The sequence below is a fragment of the Bombus huntii genome, chromosome 16, assembly GCF_024542735.1.
Source record: "Bombus huntii isolate Logan2020A chromosome 16, iyBomHunt1.1, whole genome shotgun sequence".
In the NCBI taxonomy this organism is placed as follows: Eukaryota; Metazoa; Arthropoda; class Insecta; order Hymenoptera; family Apidae; genus Bombus; species Bombus huntii.
The window spans coordinates 7,357,158-7,369,251 of NC_066253.1; the positions used below are offsets into that span (position 1 = coordinate 7,357,158).

At 40.7% G+C, this 12,094-nt stretch overlaps 4 protein-coding genes across 23 annotated transcripts in view; 2 read left to right on the forward strand and 2 right to left on the reverse strand.

Annotated features, from left to right (window-relative positions):
* Positions 1-6,605, forward strand: part of LOC126874421 (uncharacterized) — a 171,172-nt gene extending 164,567 nt beyond the window's left edge. For 15 of the 19 annotated variants that reach the window (XM_050636453.1, XM_050636463.1, XM_050636452.1 and 12 more), the window contains one exon: positions 2,475-6,605. In XM_050636453.1, the coding sequence (XP_050492410.1) occupies positions 2,475-3,890 (1,416 nt within the window). In that variant the 3' untranslated portion in view covers positions 3,891-6,605. Of the gene's footprint in view, positions 1-1,274; positions 1,385-2,474 lie in introns of all 19 variants that reach the window. The other 4 variants (XM_050636470.1, XM_050636469.1, XR_007692789.1 and 1 more) reach the window with 3 other exon arrangements.
* LOC126874429 (28S ribosomal protein S22, mitochondrial) lies at positions 6,606-8,473 on the reverse strand. The gene is made up of 3 exons (XM_050636494.1): positions 8,168-8,473; positions 7,411-7,883; positions 6,606-7,203 (listed from the first exon to the last, which is right to left on the reverse strand). The coding sequence occupies exons 1-3, from the start codon at positions 8,256-8,258 to the stop codon at positions 6,733-6,735; spliced, it is 1,035 nt and encodes a 344-aa protein (XP_050492451.1). The 5' UTR covers positions 8,259-8,473; the 3' UTR covers positions 6,606-6,732.
* A 42-nt stretch (positions 8,474-8,515) lies between these two features.
* LOC126874430 (uncharacterized) lies at positions 8,516-10,187 on the forward strand. Its single transcript, XM_050636495.1, has 5 exons — positions 8,516-8,862; positions 8,939-9,074; positions 9,165-9,221; positions 9,298-9,450; positions 10,041-10,187. Exons 1-4 carry the CDS (start codon positions 8,522-8,524, stop codon positions 9,448-9,450), a joined length of 687 nt encoding a protein of 228 aa, XP_050492452.1. The 5' UTR covers positions 8,516-8,521; the 3' UTR covers positions 10,041-10,187.
* On the reverse strand, positions 9,580-12,061 carry LOC126874425 (actin-related protein 8). 2 transcript variants are annotated; one of them, XM_050636485.1, is made up of 7 exons: positions 11,800-12,061; positions 11,548-11,715; positions 10,994-11,485; positions 10,428-10,919; positions 10,135-10,351; positions 9,923-10,051; positions 9,580-9,839 (listed from the first exon to the last, which is right to left on the reverse strand). In XM_050636485.1, exons 1-7 carry the CDS (start codon positions 11,827-11,829, stop codon positions 9,667-9,669), a joined length of 1,701 nt encoding a protein of 566 aa, XP_050492442.1. In that variant the 5' UTR covers positions 11,830-12,061; the 3' UTR covers positions 9,580-9,666. The 2 variants fall into 2 exon arrangements, with proteins under 2 accessions (XP_050492442.1, XP_050492443.1); XM_050636486.1 differs by lacking the exon at positions 11,800-12,061 and having other exon boundaries at positions 10,994-11,488; positions 11,548-11,695.
* Between the last annotated feature and the right edge of the window lie 33 nt (positions 12,062-12,094).

A 12,094-nucleotide genomic window follows, 5' to 3' on the forward strand; every position in this document is an offset into this window, starting at 1 on the left:
AAGCGCGTCGATAACAGACATGTATAAAATTGAAAAAATCTCAAGAAGCGTGAACGACTCTTATTTATCGATTTAAGAAAATAAACCTGTACAATTGGTAAATCCATTCTCCAGATAACTCGACGATCATAAATCGTATCTATTACGTTTCTCTTGTATTTGCTTTTGCAAACACGTTCGTCGAGTTATTTATTGGAAAATCAACCTGTAGATATTCGAGCGAATAAAAAGTTTCGTTGCTTGTTCCATTTATGATTTTGCAGTCGTTTGGGACGTTCGCTGATGCTTGGTACGCGCAAAACTCGATCATCGTCATCACGCCATTATCATCCTCACTTTTTCTTTGGTCATTCTGCTCTGACTGTCGCGTCTCACATAATTTTTCACCGTTGCTTTCGATTTCTTGCGAGATTGGTTCACAGCTCGCCGGCACCCTTGCTTCACCGTCCAAACTTTCGGTTCTTTCAAAACGGATCGATTCGACGTCGTCACTTTGTTCCATACACATGTTTCTGTACACACACCCCTTTTCTCTTTTTCTTCCTTCCTCTCTTCTCTCTCTCTCTCTCTCTTTTTCTTTCTCTCTCTCTTTCTCTCTCTCTCTCTCTCTTTCTCTCTCTCTTACTATAAGGATTGGACCAAAGGTTTTGATTGTGTGTATCTTTGATCGGCCAACTTTTACATTACTTTATACCGTGTATATACCTGTGTTTCTTTCTTCGAACCAGACCCCACTCGTCTGCAACTTTTTTCAAGCATGTTCCTTCGTGTGTGCGTAAAGGAATGCGCGCGTATCGTACGCGCAGCATGCGACATGCACGTGATCTAAATATGTTGTGTAAACACGTACAGGAGTTGGCGATCTCCGTTTGCTCTGCACGTCGAGTTAGCGTGTAGCCATGCATGCTGTTTCAAGCTTCGTTTTTTGCCGAACAAAAAGGACGCAGTCGAGGCGCGTTTACCGGGTATCGAGTAACACTTTCTTTCTAGAGGCAGCAAACAGCTAACGTACGTTTTCGGGAACGAAATAGAGGATTTTTGGTGGATGCCCGGCGAACGTTACTCGACTAGCACGGCTTTCTTTTTCGTACACGGACTGACAAAGAGAACACGGATGATAAATGCGGGACGAGAAACGTTCTGGAAGCGTCGATCGCCGCGCCTCCGTGAGAACTATTCGCGAGCGAATTAGGACACAGAGCTACGCCGATTACAACGGCCGCAAATCTGATTTTGGATTTTTGATTTTTGGTTTCTCTGTTTTTTTTTTTAAGTTGACTAATACTGGACGACAACAATCGATGCCAAATGTAAAAGAGCCCCAAACGAGTACTGACTTGTAACACGCACAACGCACGCACAAAACGTATAACCCAGACCGCAGGTAACTATTTAACGGAATTAATAATTACGTATGTTTATTCCATTGATTTTGTTATAATATACTTTTTTTCTATTTTCGCTCACCGACTCATTGACTCGCATCGTTCGATCGATCTCGCGCCTTCCGATTTTCTCGGTCATCCTACTTTTTTCGCCTATTTCTCACGGTTTTTTTCTTTCTCTCTCTCTCTCTCTCTCTCTCTCTCTCTCTCTCTCTCTTTCTCTCTATCTATCTATCTATCTGTCTATCTATCTCACTATCACGCTCTAGCCCTCGATCGCTCACCATTTGTCTCACCCACAGCACCCTTGCATGCGAACATTATATTCGCGCACATTTCACTATTACTGGCATGACGTAGCCGATACACGAATGGTCGATTCGCGAGCCATCGTCGCTCGATAGCGGTGCGTCCTACTACCAATCTCTCTTCCGCTTCACACGGGGATACGTATAGTGGTTCATGAAATTGTTTGAGTCGTTAGAAGCATTTCACGAATGCATTTTGTACCGTTAACATATTAATAAGATTCGAAGATATTTTGAAATTTGATTGTGGCTACGACGCGAGTGGACTTTTATGCAAATTCATATCTTCAACGACATAATTCGTGTGTTACACGTTATATACATACGTTATACGATAAATAGTTGTGCAACTTCCGTGTACGTTTTCGGATTACTTTCAAATACAATCGAGTCTCAATAGCGAGAAATCCTGCGTCATAGTTATTGCAAATAGTTTCGTAAATCGCTATATATTCCTCATTTCCTGAAAATACATTCGATCCCGGATCACAATGGCGCACCGCCCTCTGCGACGGTTCTCGGCGTCATCGAAAGTTGATCACATCGAAGCCGCATATAACCATCAAAGATCTTCTTTCTTTCTGCTATCTCCCATCTCACACACAACTTTCGACGATCGCTCGAGCCTCCATCCGCAAGTTGCAAGCCGCAAGACCGAGAGAGCTCGATTTATCGAGCTCGATCGGCCTCGCGTCCATGCGTACACCAGCCGTGTACAGTCGCGTTCGTAGAGCCGAAGAGGACAGTCTTTGATAACCGGTCGTCCACGTATCGAACGCAGGCAGCTGCCCCTGTGCCAGCGGAACGCACTGTCGTGGGGTCAGCGAGCGTCATCGGGGGAGGGCCCCACCCTCACGAGCCACCCGCCACCCATCAGCAGCGTCCGGAGAACGCACTCGACGCTCTGTTAGACGAACTACAGACGTTCTCGAGGCCAAGCTCGCAGCTAGGTCACGCGCAAGGCTCCTCGACGATGCTTTCCGAGCTGGGCAGGTCAGGAAGCAGAGGAGAGGCAGTCGGTGCATCCACGGTGGTAACAACGGGTCGGCCGCCGTGCATCTCGGACATAGGACGGAAGGGGAGCGTAGATTCTTCCAGTGGGACGTTGTTACCAAGCGGCGGAACACTGGCGCCAACGGCAGGGCCACCAAACGCCGGAGGAACGCTTCGCAGATTGCACTCTTATCCGTCTAGTTCAGACACAGACACGTCGCCCCCCATAGCGAGACTTCAGGTGTCCCTGCAGGAGCAGCCGAGTCTGCCCACGCTGCCGCAAGGATTCGTTCCCGGACAAAAGCCACCGGTGCCTGAGAGAAACGCGGAGCTACTTCAACTGGCCAGCGCCAGAAGGGTGCCACCGCCTCCACCGCCGCGCACCAGCTCCAGGTCTCCCTTGGCTAGTCCCACCAGCCCTCAGCTACCACCTAGAAACCATTCTTATAATTTACAGAGCGCCAACGCCACGCTCCGAAGGCCACCGGCACGCGGTACCCTTCCTGTTAAAGAGGGCAAGCCTCCCATGGCTCTACCAACAGAACAGCCTGTGGCTACGCTCGAGAGCACAGCACCCAATCCAGTGCTTCATAACAACTCAACGAGCTCTCAGTCGTCAGCCGTGCTATCCACCAGCAATTCTAGTTCCTGCGAGAGCGTCAACTCGCAGGAAGGTCTGCAGAGCAAGAAGGGTAGACAGGAGCAGCTGGAGCAACGGCATCAGGAGCTGTTGCGTAAACAGAAGGCTCTGCAGGAGCAATACGCAAGACTGCAACAGTTACAGAGGAACACGGCGGGTCTGACTACAATTCCGCCTGCGCCACCAGATCTTTTGAAGAAGACAGGATCCGAGAGTAATTTGTTGGCTAAGATGGGCTTGGGACTGAGCACTGCCAGCTCTGGATCCTTAACTAGTCTAACTGCTGCTAAACAGCCCTCTGTTACTCAGGAGGTAGTCTCTGTGGATGGCGTTCATGCGCGACAAGAAGAGTCGAACGATCAGCAGAGGATGGCCAACTGCAACGTCGCGTCCAACGTAATCGCAACGACCAGCTCCGGCGAATCTAACGGCAGTCAGACAGCGATCGTTGCTTGTAACACGTCGGCAGCGAGCGTTTCCGCCGTAGCGTCAACGACGTGCAGCACTGCGAGTACGACGGCTACCACTACTACTAGCAAGATCTACGAAACGGATATTCTGTGACCGAGAAGCCGTTCGTTGCTCGAGGCGAGCGTAAACGTGGCTGCCGCCGAAGTCGTGCTCGCGAGTTAACCGCGTTTTAAGCAAGCGAAGGATAAAAACTGGGGAACGAAAGGGCGATTTTTGTGGGAAGATTAGATCGCGACGAGGCGACCTCGCCGGCTGGAAAGTAGAGAAAACAGCGTAGAGAACTTAGCGAGTCACGCGTAATTTATAATATCGATTATCATAATTAATAACGATATATAGTATTACTAATCGTAAACGAAAAGCGCAATCTCTCTCTTTCGGAACGCATAATCCGGACGCATAATAATAGGGAGGCGAAAGAGGCTGGGAGTGATCCCCTCACGATCGTTTAGGAATAAAAAAAAAGTTAGACAATTGGAAGATCCAGTTCCTGGTTTAGGCAGGATACAATGATTGTATCGTCGAGCATACGTCAAGCTGTAGCGACGATTGTGCCAAAATGGAGAGCGAAAGCCGATAAACAACCGATAAAACGACACGCCCCTTTACTCGCGTTTTCTCCTCGAGCCAAGCTCTGCTAACTTCGAGCGAATAAAACCGACTGTCGCTATGATCGTGGTCTATCGTGCATACCTATGAGTATATCTAACTATATCTACGAAAGAGAAACGATAAATTTATATACACAAAGCACAGGAGTAAGATGATAATTTCTATATAAACGAATATTTAAGCGAATAGAGTTAGATTGATAGAGAAGCAGCAGAACAGCGTCGTAATACACTGTCGTGTCACGTCAGATATCCTTGGCAGAGAACGTTTAATGGGAACGTTTATTCCTGTCTAAGAACCGGCTATGTACGAACTCGCACAAAGTGCTAACGACCGCGCTGAACGAAGCTATATCTCTCCTTATATTTACTTGTAAGTGACGGTGTGTGAAAGATTCTTCGTATGTTTCTAAGTAGCTTTGATCGGAAAAAGAAAAAAAGATGTAACCTCGATGGAAAACGCGAGGGTAGAGTGCGACCTTATCTCGTGTCGCGGTAAACGCGTTTCGGTTAATGCTTTATTTCCATTATATTGGCATAATAATTCCAATATATTGGAATCGATTCTCCAATAATGGAAATTCCGAAGAAGATCGATTTTTCGACGGACAATGGCAAGATCGAAAGGAACATTGCTCAATATTTACCGATCGAAAAATGCAGCGAGTGTTTACACGGCGTTGTCAAACTGCTTGTCGATTCGTTCCAAAGCATGGTTCGTTTCGTGAAAAATTTCTGCGAAATCTCGTGAGATCGGCATGTAAATTATCATTCGATGTATCATGTGATGACCGACTCGTTCGATCGTTTGCTGGCTTCACGAATTTGCCGTATCATCGACCGATCGAACCTAACCCCAAACCTACATCTAATTAGCGCGTTCTTGGAACGATTCGCCGTGCTATTCCACGCCAAACGTTCATTCCTAATTCGATTAGCTGATTAAATTGATTCGCTTGAATCGCGTCAGAGTTCGTTGATAGAGCATATCGCAGTTGTCACGCGCCAATCCCAAATTTCTGTCAGCCTTTAAGAGGCCGCGTGATCTGTTAGTGAAATTCGCGGTATCCCTATTAAAAAGAACGCAGGAAGCGCGAGAGAAAGAAGAATGAGAATAGAGAACGATGATATGATGTAAGATTCGGTAGTAACGTTGACAGCGAAGAAGAATACCCGCTGCTTTTGTTATCGAGGTCGTAGAGAGATGTCGGACTAGCGATGAGCTAAACGGAATAAGGTAACCGTGCTTCCCAGTGCTCGACAGAAATCAGAGATACACATTTATATAATCGATATGCGCATACTTTGCTTCGAGAGGCCTAATAGCCGATAGGTTTGATTCCGTGCTTCTTCCTTTCCGTTCGTTTTCCTATTCAACTGGAATTATTGCTTGCCGCGGTTTTCCCTTTCTTTCGTCGCGTCGTCATTCTTCGATAGTCGATTAGTAAAGATTTCGTCTACTACGCCGATCGTAATCGTGGCTATTATTTATTTTCTACGTACACCATGAAACGCATCTATATGGAAGTAATAATTAATATACATATAACGATAAGAAGTAATATGAATAAGAATATGGATAATAACGATCGATCACAGTATTCAGTTGCGAGTGTTTATCAAATCATTAAACGATCAAGACGGTACACGATCCCAACGAACAAGCACTTCTCGTTCGATCTTCACAGTCGGACTTGTATATTGTTCCATTCACGACAAGTAGGTACTTACATGCAGCAGCCTCCAGTCGCATAATTTGCATTTGTACAAAGCTGCTTTCTCTCAACGCGCACTTCTTCGTTTTCTGCCGATTCGATCCCTTCCCTGTCCTACCATCCTTCCTTCGTTCCTCCGTTTATCTACTCACGAAAGTATGCGTTTCCTATTTTACGTAACCGAGTCACATCTCATCCTCCACAACCACCCCATGGCTCATGGTCTATTATCCATGACCCAACCCATCCCCAGGCAATAATTTCTCCCTCGAGAGGTGTGAAATATCGGTGCCACACCTTTCGACCGCGAGACGCAAAAGCGGGACCCGAAATCGATTCAGTTATTTCCAGAATGTTAGCCAATAATCGATATGTAATGTTTTCCGACGATCCTGTACGCCAAATCGAATTGACTTGTTACATTTGTAAATGTTTGTAAGTAACTATCACGTAATAAAATAATCGATTAATAATCATCGAAATTCTGTTATTCTGATTGTATACCGGTTTTATTTAGTCGCAAATGCAAAGTATTTGTATATAAAATAAAAAGCAACAAAGCGGTTGGCTGACCTAACGGCGAACTCCAACGATCGTTCACGTTCTCGGTTACACGCCCTCGTCGTCGATCAGCCCGTGTGCTTTCATTATACCCTTCTCCACCTTCTTTTTCTCCTTTTGCATTTTATTGTACCTCTGTATAGCGTTTGATATCGCGTATCGCTCTGGAGAATCCAATTCGGCGTAAACTTTGATTAATTCCATGTCCTCGTGTATCGTTTCCTGAGCCGACTTAACATCAGGGTGAAGCGCGTGATACAACCGTACCAGCGCGCCTGCCTCTTCTATGTTTTCAGTGTCGATCAGTTCCAACAACAACTTATCGATATTATTCTCCCAGGCAAGTTGAAACACCAACGGACCAAAATGCCTCGTAGATCGCAGAGCATCGAATTTATTTAATTTATACACATAGGAATACACTTCTTTCGTAACCCTGTGGTATTCTGGATCATCAGGTTCAAACTGCACACACGCCCTATCTAGGATGAATTCGAATTCTCCTCTGTCCAATAGATCCTATAAATATATTACGCATTAAATGAAAATATATATATATGTACATGAGATACAAAGTAAATTATAAATAATAACAGTGAGACGGCGGCAGAAACAGATCTCAAGCAACGATTATATATGATTTAATGAATATTTAAGTCTCCGATAAAAGAGATCGTTAAAAAGTATTTTTTTTATAAGAGAAAGGAATATTGAAACATTTCTTACACTCAAGTATGGATGGAAGAACATTTGTGGAGTGTGTATCTCTCTACCATTTATAGGAAAGTATATTTGATTCATTCTGTGCCTCTCGTTGCAAGTTGCTTGTCTCAATGTACCGTTTGGCTCTCGTATCACAATTAATCTGCTTCTATTGTTTTTTCCAAAAGATATATCTGTAAACACGAGATTATGTTGCTCGCAACCCTGTAATTCAGGTTCTTTGACCAGTACTTCAACCTCGTCTGATTTGGTTTTCACAACAGGTGGCATCTGAATGCGTCTTTTTGCTTTTGCTCCTATTTGAGCTCGTGCCTCTTGTAACTCTTCATCTGTCATAAAACTATACTGTGGAACCTCCAACGGCGTTCCATCTCTGCGTACTGCAAAAACCTTTTCATAATTGACACGAGTCAAGGTCGTCAATAATTCCTGTACGTGTCTATCAAAGAAAAACGGAGCAGGATCCCTTTCATCTGCTGTAAATTATATATTAATAATTTCATTCGATAGCTATAGAGATAAAGCAGTAAAGCTAAAAATATAACTTGCACTTGACTTGACAAGAAGATAAATGAAAATTTCGATTTATCTACTTACTTGTATAATTGCCAAGCGTAAACGACAATTTTAGATCGATTGTTCGCAAGAATTTCTTACAGTGAAATTTATTCAACTATACATTATTATCAATATAACCTCTATTCGACTAAAGATTCTGATACAACGAAAAAATGAATAAAAATTCCGTGTTTGTACTTACTTGTTTGTGGAATTGTTGAGCACAAACGACAGTTCCAAGTCGGTCGTTTGTAAAAATGTTTCAAAACAAAGTTTATTCGGCTACACATCATTTTGACCAAATAACCGACTTAACCTCAATCCTAGCAGACAACAGAGTTGTCAGACATATTTACGTACCAAGCATGTCAGGAATGGTTTCAAGATATACCAATCACAATTTAGTCTGCATCGGACTTAAGACTTAAGAGCAATGTAACGTTTAATGAAAAACGGGTGTATATACATATTTCGTTTCCCGCCATTTCACAGAAGAGTTTCGTGATACTTTAAATGTTTTGTTTCGACGATAAAGTCTGAAAGAGAAGAGAAAAAAATGGAATATACGTTGCAAGATGCTTTCGAAGCTCTAAAAGAAACTCAGGTGGAGCGACAAAAAGAAATAGAAGACACGATGAATGTAATTTCGAACAATTACGAACAAGTCGCTTTGAATAAAACTTGCAATCCAGAAGATGTAAGAAAAAAGCAACACAAATTGTGTAACAGTTTATTTAATAAAATTATTTTAGAAGAACCAAAAGATTATCCCATTCCTAAAACGTCCGATTTGCACGTTGAAGTCTTAACAGAACTCGAAAAGGAAGTTCAAAATGCTCACCAACTTTTTGAAAAAATGAAGACGCAACTTTCGGATATTAAAAACGATATATCTTAGTTCGTAAAATAATAGAGTATCACTTTGTAATTATTTTGGTTTGACATTCTATAAAATCGTATATATTTGTTTCAGCTTGCAAAACAAAAGAATGGGTTTGAAGAAGATGAAAGAAGCCTACTTAGGTGCAAACGAACTGACGGCCAATACAACCTATAATACGGAACATATTATAGCGAAACGTATATTTCGAACTGTAAAAAAAGACTTGGTATGACAAAAAAATATAAATATATAAATTTAGTATTTAACGTTTTATCTATAATGAATCTATTATAATTATATATGTGTAAATGCTTAGCATGCAGTAGTAGAAAAGTTGTTCCCAGAAAATCAGAATTTCAAAGAGTTCTTAGGGGTAAGTACAGAATATTTAAAGTCATACAAAAATTTTTATTATTCAAAAGGTAGAACAAATGGGCATAAATTTTCAGGAGTTGACAACGTCGTACACAAGAGGTGGTAATGATCTGTATGTAGATGTTACACCGGAAACTCTGGATTTTGTAAACTTCCTGCTCGAAGCTGACATTATTATGTATCATAGAAATGATAAAACTAAAGTTAGATTAATGGATATGTTATAGGTATATAATATGTACTATAAATTCTATATTTTTAAAATAAGGTTTTATTTTTAATTACTTAAATTTAAGTGCTTAAAGATAGGGATGTGATAATATTATATGGTAGATAATGATATATGTAATACATAATTGAAAAAAGTGGCCAAATCAAAATTTAAGTTTAATATTTTACATTAAAATTTTTTAATTTTAGAAAAATGTTTTATTCAAGCATTTTTACCACATAAATGGTGCTCTTTCTCTCAATACTCTGACACCTGCTCGTTCCCATTCTTGTCGACCAATCCATAATTCTTGAGCAGATTCTAAACAACTTAGAATTGCTGCTCCTTTCCATGCTGTCATACCAGGATCCATTTCCTTTGGTTGTGTTATGATATCCAATTGTTCTTTGCATTATATGCAAAATATAATATATAGTATCTTTTTTATTTAAAGACAAAACGGCATAGATATATATATATATACATACCAGCCCTATACATGTAGGGAATTTGAAGAGAAATCCGATTGTGTAGCCACATACCTATACCTTGAAATTTCATACCAGAACCAACAACAAGTACACAACTGTACATTTTTCTTTTCAGATCTTCCGTAGCTATCAAAAATGCAACAGTAATTAAAGTTTATTATATATAATATATATATTACACATTTGATGAGTCAACTGAATATACATACGACAGCGATCGATACTTTGAAGTACAGCATGATCTAATCCTAATAGTTGTTGGGGACCTACTACAAAGTCACGTGGAGCATCCAGATCGCGATTCGATAAGGTCGGTGCTGAATCTACAGCATCTACGACCACTTCTTCTTCCCCTGCTACAGTTGGTGCAGTTGCTTCTTCTTGCATTTCAGATGTTTGCTCAAGATTTTCTTTCATACCTCTTCTCTAAACAGTTAGTAACAAAACTAATGTTCATACTAGAAAAATAAGCACACTCACCTCTCTATGTAAATCTACATACACTCGTTTCTCGCAGGTAATTTTCGTCGTGCGGGTCTTCCGGATCTCCCATTGACCTCTTTTGTATATGTACGCTATGTGTTCCAGTAACTTTAAATAATTCAGGTTGAAATAAACTTAAAGGTGCGACCAAACACTCATCGCCTACTTGTAGAGTGTATTTCTCGGTTTGTTGCTTCGGTTTTCGAACTACAAACGTCTTTTCTTGAGATCCGCATACATTCAAATCAACGTGACAGAAATCTTTCTTTAATTGACTCAAAAGTAACGCGTCTAGCTTATTAGATGGATCGCATGTTTTGTAAGGGAAAGCGCATTTCTGAAGTAGCCAGTAGAATGTCCGAGTGATATCTCCTCCGCCATAATCCATTCGTACTCTAGTATTTCTATGAGAGATTCCATCTTCTACGCAAGAAACTGATGTTTTTTGATCTCCAACATCAACTACACATGCATATCCCAGTCCTGCACCAAATGTAGCTGCCACATGATCCTTTGAAACATAGTGAAATATTAATTCACCAACAATAGAATACTCTAAGAATAAAAAAAAATATTAGTACCAACTTGTAATAAAAAACATGCTCCAAATCCAATATCACAGAGCATCAGCGTTGTTAATTCTTTTAAATATTGCCTGTTATAAATATCTGGAATTATAAGAACAGCACGATAATGTTTCAAATCTCTTAAAGGAATGTCCATTTTTTCTGTGAGAACATATTCCCAAATCGTTTTTAAATCAGCCATAACAGATCTTAAGCTACCACCAGGACGAGAATGAATGTTAAGTTCACCTCTCCTATATGGAAAGTGAATATTGAAATTATCATCTGGATTCAACGATAATATATCATCTCCAACTACAATGTCTTTATCCGTTTTTATCCATTCGACACTACATGGAGATGATATTTCTGGATTGGATCTGCGATTAAAAGCAGCTATTTGTTGGGGTGGCGTAGCATATCTTCTTCTTCCATCGGATTGCAGACAAGATTGTAATGTATGAGATACTTGTAGACGAGATTCCTCCATTGCTTGTGTCAGCTCTTTTGTCTACTAAAAACAATAAAAAATGAAACATCTTTATAAAAGTGTTATTTGTAAAAAGAACTTACTCGTGGTACAGCTGGTGGTAGCAAACTGTCTTTATATTCTAACCCTCCAACTAAACGTTTTCTGGCAACAGCATTTAGCATTGTACAAGGATTTAAGTCAGATGCTCGTCCCATCCTAAGATACATGGATCCAGGATGAATTATAATGATCGTTTGAGCTTGAATTTGCTGAAACACATTTAAGATAATTGTACAAAAAGTTTCATATTTGAAATATTTATACTACTATGCTGTAAACACATTGCAAATTACCTCTGCACACGATTCTTGAAAAACCGGCATGATTATAACTTTCGTATCACTTTACGCTATGATAGGTTATGTGTATGTTTTGCTATTCGAATTCTTAATTTCTGAGTAAGCCAGATATTAAATATAATTTTATTACTTTTAATTCCACTTATTCATCCCATATAACCACCATAGTAAGTTTGCCATGTTCAAAAATATTTATTTTTCCAATAATAAAATTCACTTCTAATTCATCGAAAATATTCTGTAAATGCTTAAAAATATAGCATATACATATACAACATGCATCATATAA